This window comes from Nicotiana tomentosiformis, chromosome 12 (assembly GCF_000390325.3).
Source record: "Nicotiana tomentosiformis chromosome 12, ASM39032v3, whole genome shotgun sequence".
NCBI lineage: Eukaryota > Viridiplantae > Streptophyta > Magnoliopsida > Solanales > Solanaceae > Nicotiana > Nicotiana tomentosiformis.
Window position 1 is genome coordinate 99,127,588 of NC_090823.1, and position 22,389 is coordinate 99,149,976.

At 40.5% G+C, this 22,389-nt stretch overlaps 1 protein-coding gene across 2 annotated transcripts; it reads right to left on the minus strand.

Annotated features, from left to right (window-relative positions):
• Positions 1-17,321: 17,321 nt before the first annotated feature.
• On the minus strand, positions 17,322-19,345 carry LOC104105210 (uncharacterized). 2 transcript variants are annotated; one of them, XR_001971026.3, is made up of 5 exons: positions 19,035-19,345; positions 18,634-18,774; positions 18,420-18,539; positions 17,671-17,753; positions 17,322-17,572 (listed from the first exon to the last, which is right to left on the minus strand). XR_001971026.3 is itself a non-coding variant. In XM_009613462.4 (5 exons), the coding sequence occupies exons 1-5, from the start codon at positions 19,251-19,253 to the stop codon at positions 17,456-17,458; spliced, it is 693 nt and encodes a 230-aa protein (XP_009611757.1). In that variant the 5' UTR covers positions 19,254-19,342; the 3' UTR covers positions 17,322-17,455. The 2 variants fall into 2 exon arrangements, 1 of the variants encoding a protein (XP_009611757.1); XM_009613462.4 differs by having other exon boundaries at positions 17,671-17,766; positions 19,035-19,342.
• Between the last annotated feature and the right edge of the window lie 3,044 nt (positions 19,346-22,389).

Below are 22,389 nucleotides of genomic sequence, written 5' to 3' on the forward strand. Positions count from 1 at the left end.
GACTCTGAGAGATAGCTAGTTATATGCCAACTTTTCAAAGTATGAGTTTTAGTTAGACTTGGTTGCCTTTTTAAGGCATGTTGTATCGGCAGAGGGCATAAAGGTGGATCCTAAGAAGATTGAGGCAGTTCACAACTGGCCTAGACCTACTTCAGTTACAGAGATCCAGAGTTTCCTAGGTTTAGCGGGTTATTATCGTCGGTTCGTGGGGGTTTTCATCCATAGCAGCCTCATTGACTAGATTGACCCAGAAGGGTGCCCCATTCAGATGGTCGAATGAGTGTGAGTTGAACTTTCCGAAGCTCAAGACTGCTTTGACTATGATGCCAGTGTTGGTATTGCCCACAGGTTGAGAATCCTACACGGTGTATTGTGATGCATCTCGTATTGGGCTCGGTGCAGTATTGATGTAGGATGGCAGGGTGATTGCATATGCATCGCGGAAGTTGAAGGTTCATGAGAAGAATAACTATGTTCATGATGTAGAGTTGGCAACCATTTTTCATGCATTGAAGATTTGGAGGCACTATCTTTACGGCATGTCGTGCGAGGTATTCACGGATCATCGGAGTCTGCAGTACTTGTTCAAATAGAAGGATCTAAACTTGAGGCAGAGGAGGTGGTTAGAACTATTGAAAAACTATGATATCACCATTTTGTATCATCCCGGGAAGGCCAATATGGTGGCCGATGCCTTGTGTAGAAAGGCAATGAGTATAGGAAGCTTTGCGTATATCCCAGTTGATGAGAGGCCGCTTGCAGCAGATGTTCATGCTTTGGCTAATCAGTTCGTGAGGTTAGATGTTTCAAAGCCTAGTGGTGTGCTAGCTTGCACAGTCGCTCGGTATTCCTTGTATGAGCACATCAGAGAGCGTCAGTATGATAATCCCCATTTGCTTGTCCTTAAGGACACGGTGGTGCCAAGCAGGTTACTGTTGGAGATGATTGGGGCTTGAGGATGCAAGGTAGTATTTGTATGCCCAACGTGGACGGGCTTCGTGAGTTGATTCTTGAGGAGGCCCATAGTTGCCGGTATTCTATTCATCCGGGTGCCGTCAAGATGTATCAGGACTTGTGGCAACATTATTGGTGGAGGGGGATGAAGAAGGATATAGTTGAATATGTAGCTCGGTGTCTAAATTGTCAGCAAGTAAAGTACGAGAATCAGAGGCCTCGTGGTTTGCTTCAGATGTTAGAGATTCCTGAGTGGAAGTGGGAGTGTATCACTATGGATTTTATTGTTAGACTCCTACGGACTGAGAAGAAATTTGATGCGGTATGGGTCATTATGGACAGGTTGACCAAGTCAGCACATTTCATTCCAGTGGTAGTTACGTATTCTTTAGAGTGGTTAGCTGAGATCTACATCTGTGAGATCTTCCGTCTTCAAGATGTGCTCGTGTCTATCATTTTTGATCGAGGTATGTAGTTCACCTCGCATTTCTGGAGAGCCGTACAGCGTGAGTAGGGCACACGGGTTGAGTTGAGTACAACATTTCACCTCCAGATGGACGGGCAGTCCGAGCGCACTATTCAGATATTGGAAGATATGCTCCGTGCTTGCGTTAAGGATTTTAGGGGTTATTGGGATCAGTTCTTTCCGCTTGTGAAGTTTGCCTACAACAACATCTACCAGTCGAGCATTCAGATGGCTCCCTATGAGGCATTATACGGGAGGCGGTGTCGTTTGCCAGTTGGATGGTTCGAGCCGGGGGAGGCTCGGTTGTTAGGTACAGATTTGGTACAGGATGCCTTGGATAAGGTCAAGATTATTCAGGATCGACTTCGCACCGCTCGGTCTAGGCAAAAGAGTTATGCCGACCGTAAAGTTCGTGATGTTGCATTCATGGTTGGAGGGAGGGTATTTCTCCGGATTTCACCCATGAAGGGTGTGATGAGGTTCGGAAAGAAGGGCAAGTTGATCCCTAGGTACATCGGATCCTTTGAGATTCTTGAGAGAGTGGGTGAGGTGGCCTACAAGCTCGCATTGCCACCTAGTTTATCAACTTCCCATCTGGTGTTCCATGTGTCCATGCTCCAGAAGTATCACGGTGATCCGTATCATGTGTTAGATTTCATCTCACTCCAATTGGACAAGGATTTGACTTATGAGGAGGGCCGGTGGCTATTCTAGCTCGGCAGGTCTGACAGTTGAGGTCTAAGAGTTATCTTTCAGTTCGAGTACAGTGGAGAGGTCAGCCGATCAAGGAAACCACGTAGGAGTTTGAGTCGGACATGCGGAGTAGATATCCACACCTTTTCACCATTCTAGGTACTTTTCTATATCCGTTCGAGGACAAACGTTTATTTTAGAGATGGAGAATGTGATGACCCAATAGGCCATTTATAGTTTTACCCTTTATTTCTGTGTTTTGAGACCTTGAATAGCTCCATTAGCCTTCCTCGACTTGCGTGCACAGTTAGTGTCCTTTTTCCGGAAGGTTTTTATGAGAAAATTGATAAAATATAAAATCATACCTTAAAAACTCATTTAAGTTGACGACGGTCAACGCTTTGTGTAAATGGACCCCGATCAGTGTTTTTACGGTCCCGATGGGTCTGTATTATGATTTAGGACTCGGTCGTATACGCGTATGTCCGGAATCAAATTCGGAAGTCCCTATCTTGATCTAACGTAATTTGTTGAAAACTAGAAATTTAAAGGTTTAAAGGATTCATATGTTTGACCGTAGGTTGACTTTGTTGCTACTTGATTCGGATTTTGGTTCTAGAACTTGGCATAAGTTCATTACAGTATTTATGACTTGTTTGCAAACTTTGGTGCAAAACGGAGTTGATTTGACGTGATTCGGACGTCCGGTTGAAAAATTGCATGATCTTAAGCTTCATTGAAAATTTCATTCGTTTTGGTGTCCGATTTGTAATTCTAGGTGTTATTTTGGTATTTTGATCGCGCGAGCAAGTTCGTATTATGTTTTTGGACTTGTGTGCATGTTTGGTTTGGAGCCTAGAGGGCTCGGGTGAGTTTCAAATAGGCTATAGATGTTTTTGAACTTAGGAAAAAATGTTGGCTTAGCTTCTGCTGGTTTCTGGTGCATACTTCTTCGCGATCGCAAAGGGTAATTTGGGACTGAGGTGGATTTTGCTCTTTGCGAACGCAAAGTGGAAGGCGGCTTTCCCTTCGCGAACGCGTCTGTACCTCCGCGAACGCAAAGCATTGTGGGCTTTGGGGGATTTGGGCTTGTGTGTTACGCGAACGCGATCACTTGGTCGCGAACACGATGGTCAGGGGGAAAAACCATCGCGAACGTGGAGCACATCTCGCGAACGCGTAGGCCATTTGGGACTCTATGCATCGCGAGCACGAAAGGCCCTTCGCGAGCGCGAAGAAAGCCTGATGCCCAGACCTTAAAAAATTTCAAACATGGGATTTCACCTATTTTCACCATCTTTCCATTAGAGCTCGGCCTATAGGCGATTTGGAGGAGAAATTTCATCACCCTTTCATGGGTTAGTGTACTTTAACTTATTTTCTTCCATTTTCATCATCACCCATTAATTTCTAACGTTAATCTTTGTTCTTTCATGGTAGAAAATTAGGGATTTGGGAAGAATTGGAGATTTTTTTCAAATTTGGGATTTAGACCTCAAATTGGGGTCGGATTTCGAAACTAATTACATAATCGGGCTCGGGGGTGAATGGGTAAATGGGTTTGGTCTGAACCTCGAGATTTTGACCAAGCAGGCCTGGGTTTGACTTCTATTGACTTTTTGGAAAAAGTGTATAGATCTTAACTTTATGTATTGCAATTGATTTTCCTAGCATTATTTGATGTTATTGAGTTGATTTTCGTTAGATTCGATTGGTTTGGAGGTTGATTTTAGATAAAAGGCCTCGGTTGAGCTTTGATTTGCTTGCGGAACTAGGTAAGTATTGGGTCTAACATTATTTTGAAGGAATAGGAACTCTTGAGCTATGTGTTATGTGAATTACATGTGTAGCGGCGTATATGCGAGGTGACGAGTGCATATACGCCGTCAAAGTAATTGTTTCCATGCTTTTCTGTATTCCATTAATTATTTTATTCCATGTCTTAATTGTTACATGCTTTAATTATCTTCTATGTCTTAACTTGCTACTTGTCATTTATTATTCTCGTATTAAAATGTTAGTTTCTCCCATGCTTCCATAATTTAATTGCTACTTGTCGTAATTGACTTACTTGTACCCTTTAGTTGTCATTTATTTGACTTGTCTTGCTGCTTAGTATTAAAATAATTATAAAATAAATTGGTCAAACACAAACTTATGAACTAAGTTTGTTGAGTTTGTAGTTATTTTGATCCGGTTCTGTCTGGCATGTGGTTGAAATATTGATTGGAGGTTGTAGTTGAATTTTAAGTTAATGCAATGAAGATTTTCGAGTTGGTTTGTGGATTTTTGGACGAATTTTATTGAGTCAAATTCGAAGATATTATTGATGTTGAACAAAGAACATAATATATCACTTGATAGACGTATGACCCAAGATTTAGATCTAGATTTTTATGCAATTAGATTTATAAAAAAAGGGTTAATCTCAGTCAATATTAATGTCCAAGTAGCAGATCTAATATATTTATGAGGAGTATTAAACGTGTATGTTTAGGTAAGAATGTCATAGAGCAATAATTGAGCAATAATGGCTTAAAATATGAAAGATAGTAATAAATGACAATAAATGATATATGGAACAAGGTTCGCCCGATAAGAGTGAAATTTTTCTCTAAGCTTTCTGACAATGATGAATGATGATAAGCAATTGAATATTCCGATTCTTCTTGGATCGGGAGAGAAAGATAGTACAAAACAAGTATAAATGCAAACTTTGTATGTATTCAGTAAAGATAGAATCTTCATAGAGAATGTCAATGTTATTCTTTACAAAAATATTCCATCCTCTTTCTAGAACTACATCTCTTCCTATTTATAAGGTTACATGGGCCACAAAATCCTAGATAGTACCACAGAGAGGAATATCCAGTAGAATATTCTCTTGGGAAATCTAAATCCTTAAACTAGTTGTTATTGCGTACTGAGGATGGATGCCCGTCCTCGCCTTCTGTCAAGCCACCTTGTCCTTTACGATGATTTGCCTCCTTTACATGACCTCGACTATTTGAGGTCGGATTGACATGTCACAACATCGACACGTCACGGCCTTCAAAGGATTTATCTCTGTTGACCAGGTCAAGTCTATCCACTTGTCGAGGTCGTCCTCGTGGGCGAGCTTGATAAGTAGATAATAGCAGTCATGGTCGTCCTCAGGGGTTGATGATGTGTCGTTGTATGAGCTGCGTATTTCGAACTCTTATTGACTTGATTTTTTGGGGTAACCTTTAGAGAGAACTTGACATGGATAAGACGTGACGTCATTCATCATGATGATGCATGTTCCCGATAGGTCACGTCAGTACACGCGCTTCCTTTGGATTGGTTCTACCATTTCGATTTTGGCTGCAATCATGATGAGACATTTCAGATTCGACATTTCTCCTCTATAAAGAGGGGGTGATTACCATTATTCAAGTTTTACCATCATTTTGTTGCTGCTAAAATTTCCTCTATTTCTCTTGAGTTTATTTCTTTTGCTTGGTACTCTCTAATTTTCCCTCCCATCTTCTTAACTCTTTTTCTCCCTAACATTCTTTGAACCTCTTTAATCATGTTTGACTAACCTTCCGGTGCTCATAGTGGAGAGATTTCTGGTGTGAATGAGAATATCCTGGCTACCTCGTCGGTTGTTACAGCCTCCGTTCGTAGAGGAGACACCACCTCTACCACTGAAGCGGATGCTCTTCCATCAGTGGAAGAATTTATTCCCCGCAACTCCGATGCAAAACCCGATTTACAGCGGCCACCGGAGGCAATGTCTAAGGTTTTCCGATCCTCTTTGATGGCTGAACATTTAGTAGAGTTCATGGTTAAATATGTCCTTCCTAGTCAGGTGGAGCTCGTACCCGTGGGGACAATGAAGTTTACACTCACTACCCGAGTTATTGTGCTCTATTTGCCTACCCTTTCACTGTAGGCTATTCGCTTCCTCTTCCCCCTTTGGGGGAGGAATTCTGCCATTATTATCATATTTGTCCTATTCAGCTCTCTCCCTTCGTCTACAAGGTGATCAAAATGTTGTCGAAGTTTCCCTAGTTGGTTGGCGTCGAGGTCACCGTGCGACACTTAGTGCACCTCTTTATGACCAATTTTTACCGGGGCACGATGTTGAACCTTCGTCATCATGGAAGCAAGTCCTTAGTCGTTAGGATGGATGACAAAGGCAGTCGACAATTTTTGCTCGACTTTTTTTTGTTCAAAACTAAGGCTGTCATGGACAATATCACAGATTTTCCTGAAGCTTGGAATCGTACTCGTAAGTATTTGTGCTCACATTTATCCTTTCATATCGTCGTGTCATGATCGAGTTCTTGAGTTAATTCTTCTTATTTTGCAGCTGCTCCTCAACCCCTTCAGTTGGTGGTGTACCTCACCGATTGGGTCAAGCAGGTCATTCTCTGTATTGCAAGGATTCGAGATTGGTTGAGCTTCTAACAGAAGTTCAAGACAGCCCTCCCCTTGAAAGGTAATGTCTCTCTTTAGACGGCGGTGTTTGTCCCCGTCCATTTTATCATGCTCATCTCTTTTTTGTTTTTGCATTCTTCTAGGCTCTATCAGGGAGGTTGAAAAAAGAAACATAGCGCCGACGCCTTCCTTTAGGAGAAGAAGGGTTGTTGCTTCCTCTGCCCCTGCCTCCATCTCGACTACTGTGCCTGTACCTTTCTTGGCTCTATCACATGTCGAGGACGAGGAGATTTCCCTGCATGACGCAGACTTGAGGCCCGTAAGAGGAAAGTTGTAGATGCGGGCGTAGGTAATTATCGAGGGTGAGATTATAGTATGAGAGACTGCGACAATATTTATCGAGGAGGGCGTTAGGGCAGCCTCTGGGGAGCCTAAGTTAGAAGATATTGGTGTTGCCACACCTTCTCGACCTGAAGATGAGGAGGCTATTGTAGATGCCTCTAGTGACTGTTCTGCGTATCACGGGCACAGGGAGGCCTCTTTTTCTAGACTGGCTCAGGAGGCTTCTCCAAATGATAAGGGAAAAAACAAGATGCCCGTTGAGCAGGACGATGGGCAAGCTGAACTCGTCGGTGATGAGTCCGACTCCGACCTTGACCTTGAAGATCATGAGATGATTGATAGTGGGACTACTCAGGTCGACGTTAGGGTAGAATGGGGATTGAGAACCATCACGATCCTAGTAAATCATGATCTTCTCAAGGATACCGAGGATGTGATTCATGCCTTTGGTTCTTTCTGCTTTGACGCCGAGCATATGACTCTTGGGGAGCTGAACGATAGCACCTTGTCCAAGAGCATCATTGGCCTCTCTCTCAAGGTAAATCTATTCCTTTCTCACTCTTTCTTTTTTTTTTACTCTTAAGCCTTTCTTTTACTTATTTCCTTTGCTTGTGTTTGCAGATCGTTATCTTAGATATCGAGAGCGTGCAGAGACAGAAAAAGAGAAAAGAGATCTATCGTAAGTTGCAGACGAAATACGAAGAGTTTTGCAGGAAGTATAAGGAGGTCGAGAGGCGACTTCGTGAATGCGGCGATGCGCTCTCTCCGAGGGAGAAGCTGAGGAAGAAAGATGAAGAGTTGCTCGTGTCTGTGGAGCGGCTCAGCTCTCTCGAGGGGGCATTGAGGAGAGAGGAGGAGGAGCTCGAGGTGAACAAGGGCGCAGAGACCCAGTGCCGCGACCTTTAGAGCCAGGTTGATCAACTGCAAAGCCAGTTTTATGGGTGTCAGTTCGAAATGGACGAACTAAGGGGAGAGTTTGTTGACAAGCAGCAGCTGCTCGAGGAGGTGGAGTCCTCCTAAATATAGACTCGAAGAAGGGCCGCTCTTTTAGATTTGGCGAACATGACCCTTCACGCTGACCGACACAATGTCCAGTCGATGGCCGAAGCTAGAGAGGCCAGGCTCGAGGAGAGGAAAGGCGAATTAGAGAAAGAGAACTCCGAGCTACTAGAACAAATTTCTACTGTTGAGGGCGAGAATGCCAGACTACTCGAACGACCCTCTAGTTCTCATGCCTCCGGGTTTCTTGCCATTCCTCGAGATCAGTACGAGGAATGGATCATTGCCAAAGCTCGAGTAGAGGTGGTTCAAGAGTTAGGTTGGACAGGCTTCATCTTTGAGATGGCCATGGAGGAGGCTCGAGTTAAAGCTCATGAGGCTCGGTTGGCCTGTGGCCATGATCCTACCATACCTCAACCTAATGCCGAAGACAATGATGATAGGTGTATTGACCATCTCGAGGACACTTCTTGGTGTGACTCTGCCTATAATCAAGACGAGGATGGAGAGGAAGGCGGAGACCAGGGTGGTGATGGCCACTAGATATTCTGCCTTTGTTTTTGTTTAATGTTTGTTACTTTTTTGTTGGCATCATCGAGTGCCTTTATAAAGACTCTTTAACTAAATATTGAAGTTAGTTTTTGTCTTGTACACACCTTTCTTATCTTTGTACGTGTTGTTGCTGCACTTGTGTGTTTTGCTTTTATACTTTCTTTCTTCGTTGTTATCCTCTAGGCTCTGATAGCCATGGGTCGAGTGGGAGTGGGCCGTATCAGCCTTTGTTTTTATTAGTTGATGTGTCTTTTAGTTGAGATGTGGCCAAGGGTTGATAGGTATTTTTCAATCCGGTCGAACATACCTTTAAGTTAGGTTGATACCGAGGGTCGATAGGTGTTGTTCGAGTTGGTCGAACGTACCTTTAAGTTAAGTTGAGGGTGAGGGCCGATAGGTGTTGTTCGAGCTAGTTGAACATGCCTTTAAGTTAAGTCGGGGCCGAGGGCCGATAGGTGTTGTTCGAGCTGGTCGAACATTCCTTTAAATTAAGTCGAGGCTGAGGGCCGATAGGTATTGTTTGAGCTGGTCGAACGTTCCTTTAAGTTAAGTCAAGGCGGAGGGCCAATAGGTATTGTTCGAGCTGGTCAAACGTACCTTTAAGTTAAGCCGAGGCCGAGGGCCGATAGGTGTTGTTCAAGATGGTCGAACGTACCTTTAAGTTAAGTCAAGGCCGAGGGCCGATAGGCGTTGTTCGAGCTGGTCGAACGTACCTTTAAGTTAAGTCGATGTCATCGATAGGTGTTGTTAGGGCTGGTCAAACTTACCTTTAAGTTAAGTCGAGGTCAAAGGCTGATAGGTATTGTTCGCGCTGGTTGAACATACCTTTAAGTTAAGTCAAGGCCGAGGTCGATTGGTGTTGTTCGAGCTAGTAGAACATACCTTTTCAAGAGAGCAGTTTCAATGATTGGGTATCTTTTTTATATTTAACATCGCATTTATTACATCTTTTCGCCCTGAGGCATTTTTGGAGAAAATTACATGTTTTAGGTCCTGACTGGCATTCTAGTCCCAATATATCTAGTCACTTCATTGCTCGACTTGGAGATTTTTGAGGAGTCGGGCAATAAAATTGTGTCTGTTCTTGCGTGCTCCAACTCGGAATGTCCAGTTCGTTGCCTCGTTAAAACCTTTCTTGAGAAAACCTTGTTGGGACAAAACTCGAGTGAGGGAAAAAGAGTGCGACTTACGAGGTACTCCTTGTTTCTCAGAAGTTAAAGTATTTGAGGTGGATGATATTCCAATTGTTTGGTAAGAGCTTTCCTTCCGATGTCTCTAGTTGGAATGAGCCCTTGTCTGCCTTGCATACGATTTTGTACGGTCCGTCACAATTGGCTCCTAATTTGACTTCTCGGGAATCTCTTCTTGCTTGGATCTTGTCTTTGAGTACATAGTCCCTGATCTTGAGTAACCATACCTTGGACTTTTTGTTATAGTAGCGTTCTTCTTGTTGTTTTTGTGAGACCATTCTTATATATGCCATATCTTGGCACTCTTCGATCTCGTCAAGGTCTTGCCTTCTGTTTTCGTCATTGTCGTTGCCACTTTTACTGGTATACCTTAAGCTGGGCTCTCTGACTTCAACTGGTATGAACATTTCAGTCTCATAGACTAGGGAGTAAGGTGTTTCTCATGTGCTCATTTTTGGGGTTGTCCTGTCCACCCACAATACTCCTGGGAATATTTCCGGCCACAGTCCATTGGCCTCTTCGAGTCTCTTCTCCATCATGTTTAAGATTGACTTGTTAGAGGACTCTGCTTGTTCGTTGCTGGCTGGGTGGTAAAGGGTTGAGAGTATCCTTTTAATGTGCCATTCTTCTCAAAACTCATTGGTTTTCCTTCCTGTGAATTGGGGTCCGTTGTCGCAACTTATTTCCTTCAATATGCCGAATCATCAGATGATGTTTTACCATATGAAGGTGATTACCACTTGCACGCGAATTTGGGCGAATGTGCCTGTTTCCCCCCATTTAGAGAAGTAGTCAGTTAAAACTAAAAGAAATTTAACATTACCTCATCCTGGCAGAAGCGGACCCACAATGTCCATTCTCCACTTAATAAACGTCCATGGGGAGGTTGACGAAATGGAGGTGTTTGCCTGCTTGGTGGATTATGGGGGAAAACTTCTAGCACTGTTCGCATTTTTTCACAAATTCCAAGGCTTTCGTCATGGTAGGCAATTAGTACCCCGCCCATATGAGGCATCTGACCAGTGCTCGGTCGCCAGAATAACTGCCACAGTGGCCTTCGTGGACTTCCTCAACAACGCGTTAGGTTTGATTCGGGCCCAAATATTTTGCTAAGGGGCCACCATACGTTCTCTTATACAAGTCATTGTAAAGGAGACTGTACCTGGAGGCTTGCATTCTCAGCTTCCTGGCTTCCTTTTTGTCATTTGGGAGGGTACCATCCTGCAAATAGTTTATAATACAATTGCGCCAGTCCCAGGTTAGGTTAACGGATTTTACCTCAATGTGGTCTAGTGCCGAGCATAGAAGATGCACCACGCTCCTATCCCTAAGAGTTATGCTTTTTGTTGCGGCGGCTAATTTGCCTAGACCGTCCGCCTCGACATTCTGAGTTCATGGAATCTAGTCGAGCTAACGCACATCAAATTTGGATAGTAGTTTGCATATCTCGGTTTGGTATCTCTGCAACCTTTGTTCTTTGATCTGGAAAGTCATGGTAACTTAGTTGATTACGAGCTGAGAATCGCAATGTAGCTTTAGACGTCTCATCCCATATTTGAGTGCTAGTCTCAATCCTGCAATTACGACCCCATACTCGGCCACGGTGTTAGTCATATATAGGCACCTTATGAATTGGTGAACTACTTCACCGATGGGAACTTCGAGCACGAGTCCCAGTCCAGACTTGCATGTGTTGGATGCGCCATCAATGTGTAAGACCCAGAGGTCTTGTATTAGGTGAGAAGTTTGAGTGGCTTCCTTCTCAGCCTCGGGCATCACTTTGGCACTGAAGTCCGCTACAAAGTCGGCGAGCACTTGTGATTTTATTGGTGTGTGGGGCTAATAAGTGATGTCGTGCTCACTTAATTCGATCGCCTTCTTGGCTAGCCTCCCCGACAGTTCAAGTTTGTGCAATATGCTTCTTAAAGGAAACGTGGTGATGACCGAGATTGGGTTGCACTGGAAGTAAGGCTAAGCTTTCATGAAGCTACGACGAGGGCCAAGGCCAGTTTCTCGAGGTGAGGATACCTAGTCTCGATGTCGACAAGTGTTTTACTGATATAATAAATTAGAGATTGCGTACATTTTTCTTCTCGAACAAGTACTACACTTACCGCTACTTCTGAAACAACGAGGTAGACGAGGAGACGTTCTCCGGGCTCGGGCTTTGAGAGCAAGGGTGGTGATGATAGGTATTTCTTAAGTTCCTTCAGTGCTTGTATGTATTCAAGCGTCTATTCGAGATCGTTATCCTTTTTGAGTACATTGAAGAACTTGTGGCATCTGTCAGACGACCTCGAGATGAATCTAGATAGGGCGGCAATTCGACCCGTTAGTCTCTAGACTTGTTTCTTATTGGTTAGATGTTCCGATATCACATCGATAGCCTTAATCTGATCTGGGTTGACCTCGATTCCGCATTGTGATACCAAGAAGCCCAAAAACTTACCTAAAGTTACGCCAAATGCACATTTCTCGGGATTCAGTTCATCCCATACTTCCTCAATATTTCGAATATATCCTTTAAATGGTCGATGTGATCCTCAGCCCTCAAGGATTTAACCAACATGTGATGTATACCTCTATGATTTTGCTGAGCTGGTTTTTGAACATCTTCGTGACCAGCCTTTGATAGGTAGCTCCCGTGTTCTTCAACCCGAATAGTATGACCCTGTAGCAGTACGTTCCTCTGTGAGTGATGAACATAGTTTTTTCTTGGTCATCTTCCTCCATGAGTATCTGATTGTAGCCTAAGTAGATGTCCATAAATTAGTAGCTCATGTCCTGATGTCGCGTCGATAAGCTGGTCGATGTATGGCAATAGGAACGAATCCTTTGAGCAGGCTTTGTTCAGATCGGTGAAGTACACGCACATCCTCCACTTCCCATTCATCTTTTTTACAATTACCACATTGGCAATCCACTTGGTATACTTCGTCTCCCTAATAGAGCCATTGGCCAATAGTTTCTCTACTTCCTCGTGGACGGCCTCGTTAGTGGTAAGATTGAAATTTTGTTGGACATGCCTTACTGGGGGTAGTAGGGGTCGACATTTAGTTTGTGCGTGGCTATCTCTTAGGGATGTCGGTCATATCTGTATGGCTAAAAGAAAATAAGTATGCGTTAGCTATTAAGAATTGACTAAATTTACCTGGGTTTTGGAGTTTGCAGTCGATGTAGGCCTTTTTGCTGGGATCGTTGTGGTCTAGCTGGACGAGATCGTGATCCTCTATGGTTGATCCTATAGCTTTGACCATTTCTGGGTCCATAACGGTGTCTTTGGCATCGACCTGTAGAGACCTCGACCCTGCTGATTGCTATGCTTCTTTTTCCTCTTCTTTCTTTTGTTGGGTTGTCGTACTATCCAGGGCGATCCAATAGCATTCCCGGGATGTGCGTTGTTCCCCTCGTATGCTGAATATTCCCTAGGGGGTCGGGAACTTGATCACTTGGTATAGGATGGAGGGGACTGCCCTCATGAGATGTATTCATGGTCGACCTATGATGGCGTCGTATACGGTGTCTTGATCCATGATATGGAATGTGGCCTCCAGCGTCACCCCACCAGTGAGGACGGGGGGTATGATCTCGCCTGAAGTTCGTTCAACTGTATTGTTAAAACCGGTTAGTGTAATACAGCACGGCACTATCTTATCCTCAAGTCGCATCTGTACAAGGACTCAAGGATGGATGATGCACGCTCCACTTCCGTCGTCTACCATAATTCTCTTAACATCAATATCAAGAATCCATAAAGTAATGATAAGTGCATCATTATGAGGGAAAGTCAAACCGCCAGTATCCGACTCATCGAAGATGATACTTTCTTCGAGGCCGTCATACTATTCGTGGGTAATTGATCTCTTGAGTTTGTTAGTGGCGGTGAACTTGATGACGTTGATGGATGCGTCATTACTGCCACCAATAATCATATTGATGGTGCGAGCAAGCGAAGGTGGTTTAGGTGGTCCTGTGTGTTCTCCACCCCTTGCTAAGGCATTCCTGCTTTTGTCGCTGAGCAATTCTTTGAGGTGCCCTTGCTATAGCAGGTTCGCAACCTCAAATCTAAGTGTGTGGCAGTCTTCCTTTTTGTGTCCGCATTCTTGGTGAAACTCACAGAAGGCGTCAGACTTCTTGGTGCTTGGGTCGTATCTCATCTTTGGTGGCCACTTCACCTTTGTTCTGAGCTTCTCAAGTGCGTAGACCACCTCTATAGGTGATACACAAAAGTTATGAGCAGATAGTAGGGGTCATACCTCGATCGTTTCTGTGGATGTTTGATCTCGTCTTGGAGGGGCCATCTTCGCGGCAGAAGTTGGGGACGGGTGCCCTGATGTAAGGTTGATGCCGATCTTTGCCTAATTGTGATACTGGAGGGTATCTCTTCGCGTTGTCCCTGCGTTCCCTCCAGGGTTCGGGTTGTACTGAGGTGAGTCATCGGGTTGGCCCATTGAGTTCTTCGTCATCTGCCCTGACCTCGGCATAGTAGGCATTGTGGATGTCGTCCCAGGTAGCAGGCGGGTACGTCATCTATCGGCTTTGTAGCTTTCTGGTCACCTTTGAATCTTCTCTGTTCAGCCCGTTTTTAAAGGTTGTCATGACCATTCCTTCGGAGACATTTGGTAAAGTTATCCTCACCCTGTTGAATCGGGCTAGGAAGTCCCCCAGTCCCTCTCCTGGGGATTGTTTGATGGCAAAGATATCATTCACCCTCGTTTCGGCTTTCTTGGCCCCAGCATGTACCGTCACGAACTTGTCTGCCATATCTTCGAATGTTTTTATGGAGTAGGATGGCAGCTGCGAATACCATGTCAACGCCTCTCTTGTGAGGATCTCACCAAATATTTTCAACAAGATTGAGGACACCTACTCTTTGGTGAAGTCGTTGCCTTTTACGGCGGTGACATAGTGGATTACATGGTCTTTGGGATCAGTTGCTCCGTCGTAGATTCTAAGGTATGGGGCATCTTGAAAGTTTTTGGTATGGCATGAGAAGCCGCTTCCTCCCTGTATGACTATGCCACGAACCTGTCGGCGTCTCTTTTTGGTAACAATTTGGGGGCACCTGATATCTTGACTACCCATTCCTGGTGCTCCTTCATTTGTTCCTTGAGCGCTTTGTTCTCATTTTTCATTTCCCACATTATCTTTAACAGAGCGGCGAGGACGTTGTCATCTGCACTATCAGCAATTTTATGAGTGCTACCTAAAGTGGGAGGGTTTGGTTGGATTCTTGTGGTTTCCATGATCGTGCATGGGGCTTGCTTGCTCATTACATTAACTAGAGTGTCGGTTAGCCAGGCTTCGAGGAGCTTTTTCATAGAAGGTGGTGCACCCTCTCCCGCAGACATGGAAGCCCCATTTCCAGTCAGTTTGGTTGTGTTGTAGAAAGGTACATGCGACTTCCCTAATCTGGGGGATGCCGTGGGGATCACCTCCTCATCTTGGGTATCATATCCTCTGTCGATGGCACTCATAAGATTGAGCGGGACGTTGTTCATAGCTTTTGTTCCGTTTCCTTGGTTGCCTGCCATGGAATCCTTGTATACACAGAGAGAAAGGATAACTCAAAGGCACGTTAGGTTAACAAGTCACAAAATTTGTAGATCTGAATGAAAACTAAAGGTTTGACTAAGAAATCTTCACAAACGGCGCCATACTGTATGACCCAAGATTTAGATCTAGGTTTTTATACAATTAGATTTATAGAAAAAAGGGTTAATCTCAGTCAATACTAATGTCCAAGTAGTAGATCTAATATTCTTATGAGGAGTATTAAAAGTGTATGTTTAGGTAAGAATGTCATAGAGCAATAATGGCTTAAGAATATGAAAGATAGCGATAAATGACAATAAATGGCATTTATGTTATAAATGGAACAAGGTTCACCTGACAAGAGTGAGATTTTCCGCTGAGCTTTCTCACAATAATGGATGATGATAAGCAATTGAATATTCCGATTCTTCTTAGATCGGGAGAGCAAGATAGTGGAAAAGAAGAATAAAGGCAAAATTTGTATGTATTCAATAAAGAGAGAATCTTCACAGAGAATGTCAATGTTGTTCTTTATAAAAATGCTTCATCCTCTTTCTAGAACTACATATCTTCCTATTTATAAGGGTACATGGAGCACAAAACCCTAGATAGTATAACAGAGAGAAATATCCACTAGAATATTCTCTTAAAAAATCTAAATCCTTAAACTAGTTGTTAATTACTACGTACTGAGTACGGATGCACATCCTCGTCCTCGTCTTTTGTCAAGCCACCTTGTCCTCGACAACGATTTGTCTCCTTTATGTGAACTCGACCTTTTGAGGTCAGGTCGACACGTCACAACATCGACACGTCACGGCCTTCAAAGGCTTTATCTCTGTTGGCCAGGTCAAGTATATGACATGGAGTTTTTCACCCATATAATAGATAATATATAATTCATCCGTATATAGTTTAATGCAACATGATACTGCTATAGTATATTGTATAATATAATAGTATGCTGTTACAATTTAATCATTTTTTTGTAACTTTTTTGAAATTTCAAACCCAAACCTCTTTAAAATTTTCAGCGTAGTTCTCATATTATTTTCGATTCATTTCTTAAACGAGGTATTTGATGGAATTTTATGAAAATATAATTCACTACACCAAAAGTAGATGCAAGAGTTCACATACAATAGTATCGTTTTAGTATACTATTATCTTAGACACCAATATATCATTTTATTATATTGATATTTCATTTTTTTATGCTGATATATTATTTTGATAAACAATATGCTAGAAACACCTACAGTAATACACATACTTAAAAAATAAAAAATCTAAAACAAAAAATAAAGAAAAAAAGTATATTAAATGGAGTAAGTTATTTTCCGATAATTGGTATAGAGAAAATGAAAAAATGTTTACTGTATCAGTTATTTGTTTTTATTGATATAGAAGAAGAAAAAAAGGAGCTGAAAAAGTGAGTGAAACCAGATTAGGAAGAAAAAGAGAAATTAAAAAAATGATTTGGGGAAAAATAATGGAATTCGAAAAGGGCAAAAAAGAAAAAAGAAAAGGAGAAAAGAGTTGTGGTGCCGCATCAGTATTCTTCAATGGCCTCCAATTCTTAAGTTGGGCTGATATACGATGATAGAATGTGTAAGCATTTTGATTTAGTGTGTACTATTCCGAGAACCCAAATGCTGGGTAAATAATTTGGTTTGTGTAGCGCTCCTAATTATTTTGTGTTCTATAGTTATTTGTGAATTTATCCAAAAATTAAATTTGCAACCGAATTATTCAATTCAATGGATAATTATTTGGGTGCCATTTATTGCGCATATTATTCTTTATTCTTACAACTTCTTGGTGTTGGATTATGATGCTATTGATAAACTATCAATCTGCTGAACTGAGAGTTGGTAATGAAGTTCGCAGTCATTTCGTTTTGTGGAGTTATAACTTTAATTTAGATATGCTCTTTCAAAACAAAGGATTGTGCTCTTTCTATTTGCTCTTAATGGAGCTGCTTGCTTAATGCGGCGGAAGCGAATTCAGGATCTAGAGTCAGTGGATTTAAAAAATGTAATCTTCTAATGTGTTTTTATTTATTTTTGGTATATGTACACACAATTCGAGCCTAAAGTAATGAGTTTGATTGAACCCATAGAACCTGCCCTAAATACGCCTATGCTTAATAACATGCATGGAGTAGGACAAATGAATCTGTGTTGCAGGCAACAAGCTACTATCTCTTTTGTGAAAGTAGTCAGCCTTAAAGTGAATTTTTGCTGCTCATCAAATGCTAATATAATTTTGGTACAAAAGAAATTGAATTTCTGGATAATAAAAATTAGTCAGCAAATTATTTCTTTGAAGAAACAGCTACAGATTTTGTTCTCCTTGAAAATTTGTACATCACCATCCTCACAATCTTGTAGAACCAGAAAGCACTGACAAGTTGCAGCCCCAAAGCCATGGCCTAGAAATTTCAACAACATTAATTGTTATTCTAATATAAAATGTTTGTAGGGGACATTTGATCCTAAATTTGTGTGGAAAATAAGCGTAGAACATTACCTTTATGAGGATTGGATTATCAGCAGAAAGAGTAACATAGGCAAGATATGGCCCCCCTATCATCCTAGCAATGCTGAAGATGACTGCAAACAAAACCTGCAAAAGATCAATCTTGGCTTAGAGATTGCTAGTAGTTAAGTTGCAGGACTCGGGTGCGGGTATCTAGTAATGATCTAAATTTTAAGTGCGTACGGATATGGGCGCAGAGATTTAGCTAAAAATAATTCAAATATCTAAAAATAGAGTTACAAAAATATGTCTAAATTATGAGATATTATGTGAAAAATTTATAAGGTATCCCGAGAAGGAAAAAATATTGATTTAGAGGAGAATCTGAGGAGGAGATACAAGGAAAAGGACTAACATAGAAATTTCTATATACAAGGTATTTTATTTTCTTCAATTTCATTATATCTTTTGTTTTGATTTCGGAAATCAATGTATATGTCCCAAATTTCTCCAACAAAGTCAAAATATCTAAAATTGGTTGATCAGATCCGGTACGGTTCCGGACCCACACCCACGTCGTGTTGACACAAGTGCGGCACCGAAAGTGAAGAGCCTGAGTAACCTAGGCTAGTAGTGTGCTTGTGACCATATTGGAGGATAAAACTTTCATGGTTTAGTTCTGGGGCGAATTTATGATTTAGAGCCAGTGGGTTCAAAATGATTATGATCTTATTATATATATACATTTTCAATAAAAATTAAAATGTAAATGCAGATGAATTAAAATTTGAGAAACTAACATCAGCTGCGAAGTTAAGGTCAGTGTCTCTGTATCCAAGTTCTTTGAGAAGCTCCCTCAGGTGGAGGAAAGGACTAGAAATTTCTGTTATCCATAGCGTGGCAACCATTTCTGAACCACACTGCAATAGGGAGTAAATATTTGCTACGTAAAACCAATTAATTAAAAAGAAAACAAAAAGGGACTTGTAATTAGGATAAGATACTCTTAGTTACCCGTTCATAAGCATGGCCAGCTCCAATTCCAATAACACACACCAAATGGTGAATTAAGTTATCAATCTTCACATTCTTGTCAAAGAGGCAACATACAAAATCATAAATAAGATAGGCCGCTGTCATTGCAAGTGCCCTCATCTGTTTTATTTTTCCCAAGAGTCATTGTTAGAGTTTAACTTCCAAAAAAAACAAAAGAATAATTAAGATACAAAATGTGTTCAATGGTGCAGGGTGGAATGAAAATCATGAGATATTAGAGTTCAAATCTCAATAGAGGCAAAAACCGTAAGGTGATTCTTTTGTCTGCCTAAGTTTAAGTACGCAGAGTTATTTGTTGAAACACGCGCAAACTAACCTAAACATCACGGTAATAAACAAATTAAAATTAGAAAATATACCTGCTTGGGAGAAGATTTTGAAGCCACGGGACAGAGTGGGCAGCTCCAATCTTGAACAGAGAGGGAAGCCAAAATTACTGCTAAAGATGCATGGACTGTGGAAACCAAACGGTTACAGAAATCAAAAGAACGTTTTGGAAAGACCTTTCTTATTAACAGAAACAGTGTAGTCCACGATATAACTCCTAATAAGACAAGACTTATTATTGAATCTTCCATCTACAGCTGTCTCTTCCTTCTACTTCAAAATAAGAAATCAGAAGTACCAATTATTTTTCCACAATGCCAAGGGAAACTAGAATAGGAAAGTAGGCGTACAACAATTAAAGTTGCATTAATATTTTTTCCAAGTGTCAGAGGTAAGGTAGGTGGGGAAGTTAACCAAGTAGTTGGAGTTCATTATATCACAAAGGTTTCATGATCTTTTAGTGTAAGGCCCCCCCTTATTTCTACATTTATTTTGTACATGCTTTTTCTCTGTGTTTACGATATGAAATGCATGTACAAATGATGAACTTAGTTTAGTACTATATATGTAAAGGGAAGCATCTGCCATAAGTGAAAATGTTAACCTAGAAATATAATTAGAAAGACAGAGAAAATGCACCCCAGTTTGTGAGCTAACGCAATCATAATTTTCGATGCACGATAAGTCGATAATTAACTTACATATTAGAGGGCCTTTGTTTGAGGTTCTATAACTAGATGATTACTTATGTACTTATTTTCTTAACCAATAATTTGCGCGAATTAAATGCAACGCATAATCAGCTATGGGACTAGGAACTCATCTGAGTAACTGTTCCTTCCTATCGAGATTTTACTTTTGCTTTGTTCCAAAAAGAGCACATTCATTTACGATTACAGCATTTATTAAGGATCATGAATGTTTAGTGGTCTTCAAATTTTTAAACATAATTCACGGTTTAAGGAATTAATTTTGATCCATATTAATCTATCCATATTTCTCTCTCATCATTAATCTAAACATGCTATTTTCTATGAAAGCCCCCCCCCCCCCCCCACAACCACAAGTTGCTCTTACAATCCCCATTTTCCTTGTAAATCTCTCTCGGCCGACCTAAAATTTGGGCCTAACTTGGCCTCGTTTATGTCATAACAGACTCTTTCAAGTTTCAAGGAACTTTTTCGTATATATACTAGATTTTAAACTTATTTACTCGGTTTGTCTAAGTTTTCATATTTATATAAAGTAACTAAATTTTGTTTACAAAATATATATAAATCCGGTCAAAGTCTACAATTTATCCACAACTTAAATACAATTTTTTTGTACAGAATCCGGTAAAAAACTATAATTTATATACAAGTTGTATATAATTATGTAAGTTGTAGATATTTTATATATCGTTTCTACACTCGAGCAACAAAATATATACAATTTGTTTATGTTTTCTTTTTCGAGTTTCAATATGAAATTCCAACCAAAACCATCTCGAATCTTCACCAAATTTTGTCAAAATTAAGATATAAACTCTAAAGGATATTCCCAATCATTTGCAACAATATCCAATCCAAACAAAAAATAATTTTGCAAATTTCAATTTTTAAATTCAAATTCTAAGCTTTCTAATGGCTATCATTGGAGTTTAAGCTCATGTATACACGACCAACTTCAGTTTAGTTTCAATTACACCGTTAATTCGTTTCAGTTTAGTTTCAAATGCCACTCTTGTTGATAATTTTTTGTTTATTCATCTAAAAATAGTTCTGCTAACCCATTTGTATTGGTGCTTCATATTTGTATTATATGGCTTTTAATCAGTTGAATCATTTTTTTTCACCATTCTTCAAAACTTCGAGCATGTTCATCTGCAAAAGCCGGATCAAAGAGGAACGAAGAGAGAAATATTTATACAGAGAAGAAAAATAGAGAAGAATGAAGCCTAAAATTGGTAGGATTGGAGTCTAATATATTATTTTTGTGTATAAATGGTAAATTATATATGCTATTATAATTAGTTAATAACATATCTATGAGGGATAAATAAGTTTATAATGTAATATAGATTGATAAAAATCTCCTCTTTCAAATGGATTCCTTTCATGAGCCCATAAACCCACTGAGGCGGATGCAATGTATACGTACCGGATTCAACCAAACCCAGTACTTACGATGCCAAGCATAAATTTATGTGTAAAAATTCTTAAAATTATAATAAGTAATAGATATGAACTCATAACTTTAAATACGTAATGAGTTCAATGCTAAAAATCTTAAAGATTGAACCCATAAAATTCAAATCCTAGATCCGTCTATCGTAACCCTCAATGTTGGCTTAATTTGTAGTTTTAGCAAAAGTGAAAAAGCGACTACCATCACTTAATGAGTGTCAAAATAGAAAAAACCAATGTAAATTATCACAAGGGACATGTTTATTATCCTACTCCTTGCATTGGAGTTGTAGTGTGCTGATAAATAGGGCAGCGCGAAGCGTGACAATGGCATCCGTGCCCGCTTAAAAGCCTTTCGCTTTCACTTTTGGATAGCTATAGCTACCGGATTGTTATGGCTTGAATGGGACGAAATCCATGAAAGAAAAATTGCTTCTTTAGAAAACAAACTTACTCAGAGGTGATTTATCTGCGCTCATTTCTCTCATATCTTACAGTTAATTGTTGCGATTCTATTCTGCACAATATAGTACATGATTTCAATGCCATTAGAATCTCTTCCCTCTTGCATCTTCTCCTCTCCACTATTCAGGAGTTCACTGACACTATAGTAATAATTTGAAAAGAAAAAAAAACCATAATCTTATAGTTGAAGCATCATTGACCTTGAAACGTGGAATTTCAACTTATAAAAAATATAGAAAAATAGAAAAAATGCTTTGTGTTATAAATAGTTTATAGATATTGACACCCCATGTGTGAATAGCTTATGAATGAATTCTCACGCTTTATGTCCATCCATGCACTAGTTTACAATAGTATATCTTTACCTTTTATGCCTATAAAAGACTATGTAAATGGCAGTGGAAAGACACTCCAGAAGAAGTGAAAAATTACTTCTTTTCTATCTATGTTTGTTATATTTTACTAAATTACTTTTATTTCATTACACGTTATCAACACGAAATTCTAATCCTCTTCAAGTGGATTTTCAATTTTCACAACATATATTGTTTAACTTAATAAACAAATATAATGCACTTTGATGTGCCAATACTTGCTTACTATTTCATTTTCGGTTAGTTCACTTGATAAGTCATTGCTAATAAATGGTATGGTTTCTTCTTTGAGTTATATTTAGCTTAGATGTGCATTTGCAGTTTTTAGTCTACCCATTACTTTATGGATATATTTAAGGCATATGAGATAAAATAGTTAA

What these genes read in the sequence shown, in the direction of transcription:
- LOC104105210 (XM_009613462.4), bottom strand. Translation starts at nt 19,253, where the DNA reads ATGGAAGATTCAATAATAAGTCTTGTCTTATTAGGAGTTATATCGTGG. An exon ending in CTGGCCATGCTTATGAACGG is followed by an intron (nt 18,540 to 18,633) that starts GTAACTAAGAGT and finishes TCCCTATTGCAG; the next exon opens with TGTGGTTCAGAAATGGTTGC. An exon ending in ACCTTAACTTCGCAGCTGAT is followed by an intron (nt 17,767 to 18,419) that starts GTTAGTTTCTCA and finishes GATCTTTTGCAG; the next exon opens with GTTTTGTTTGCAGTCATCTT.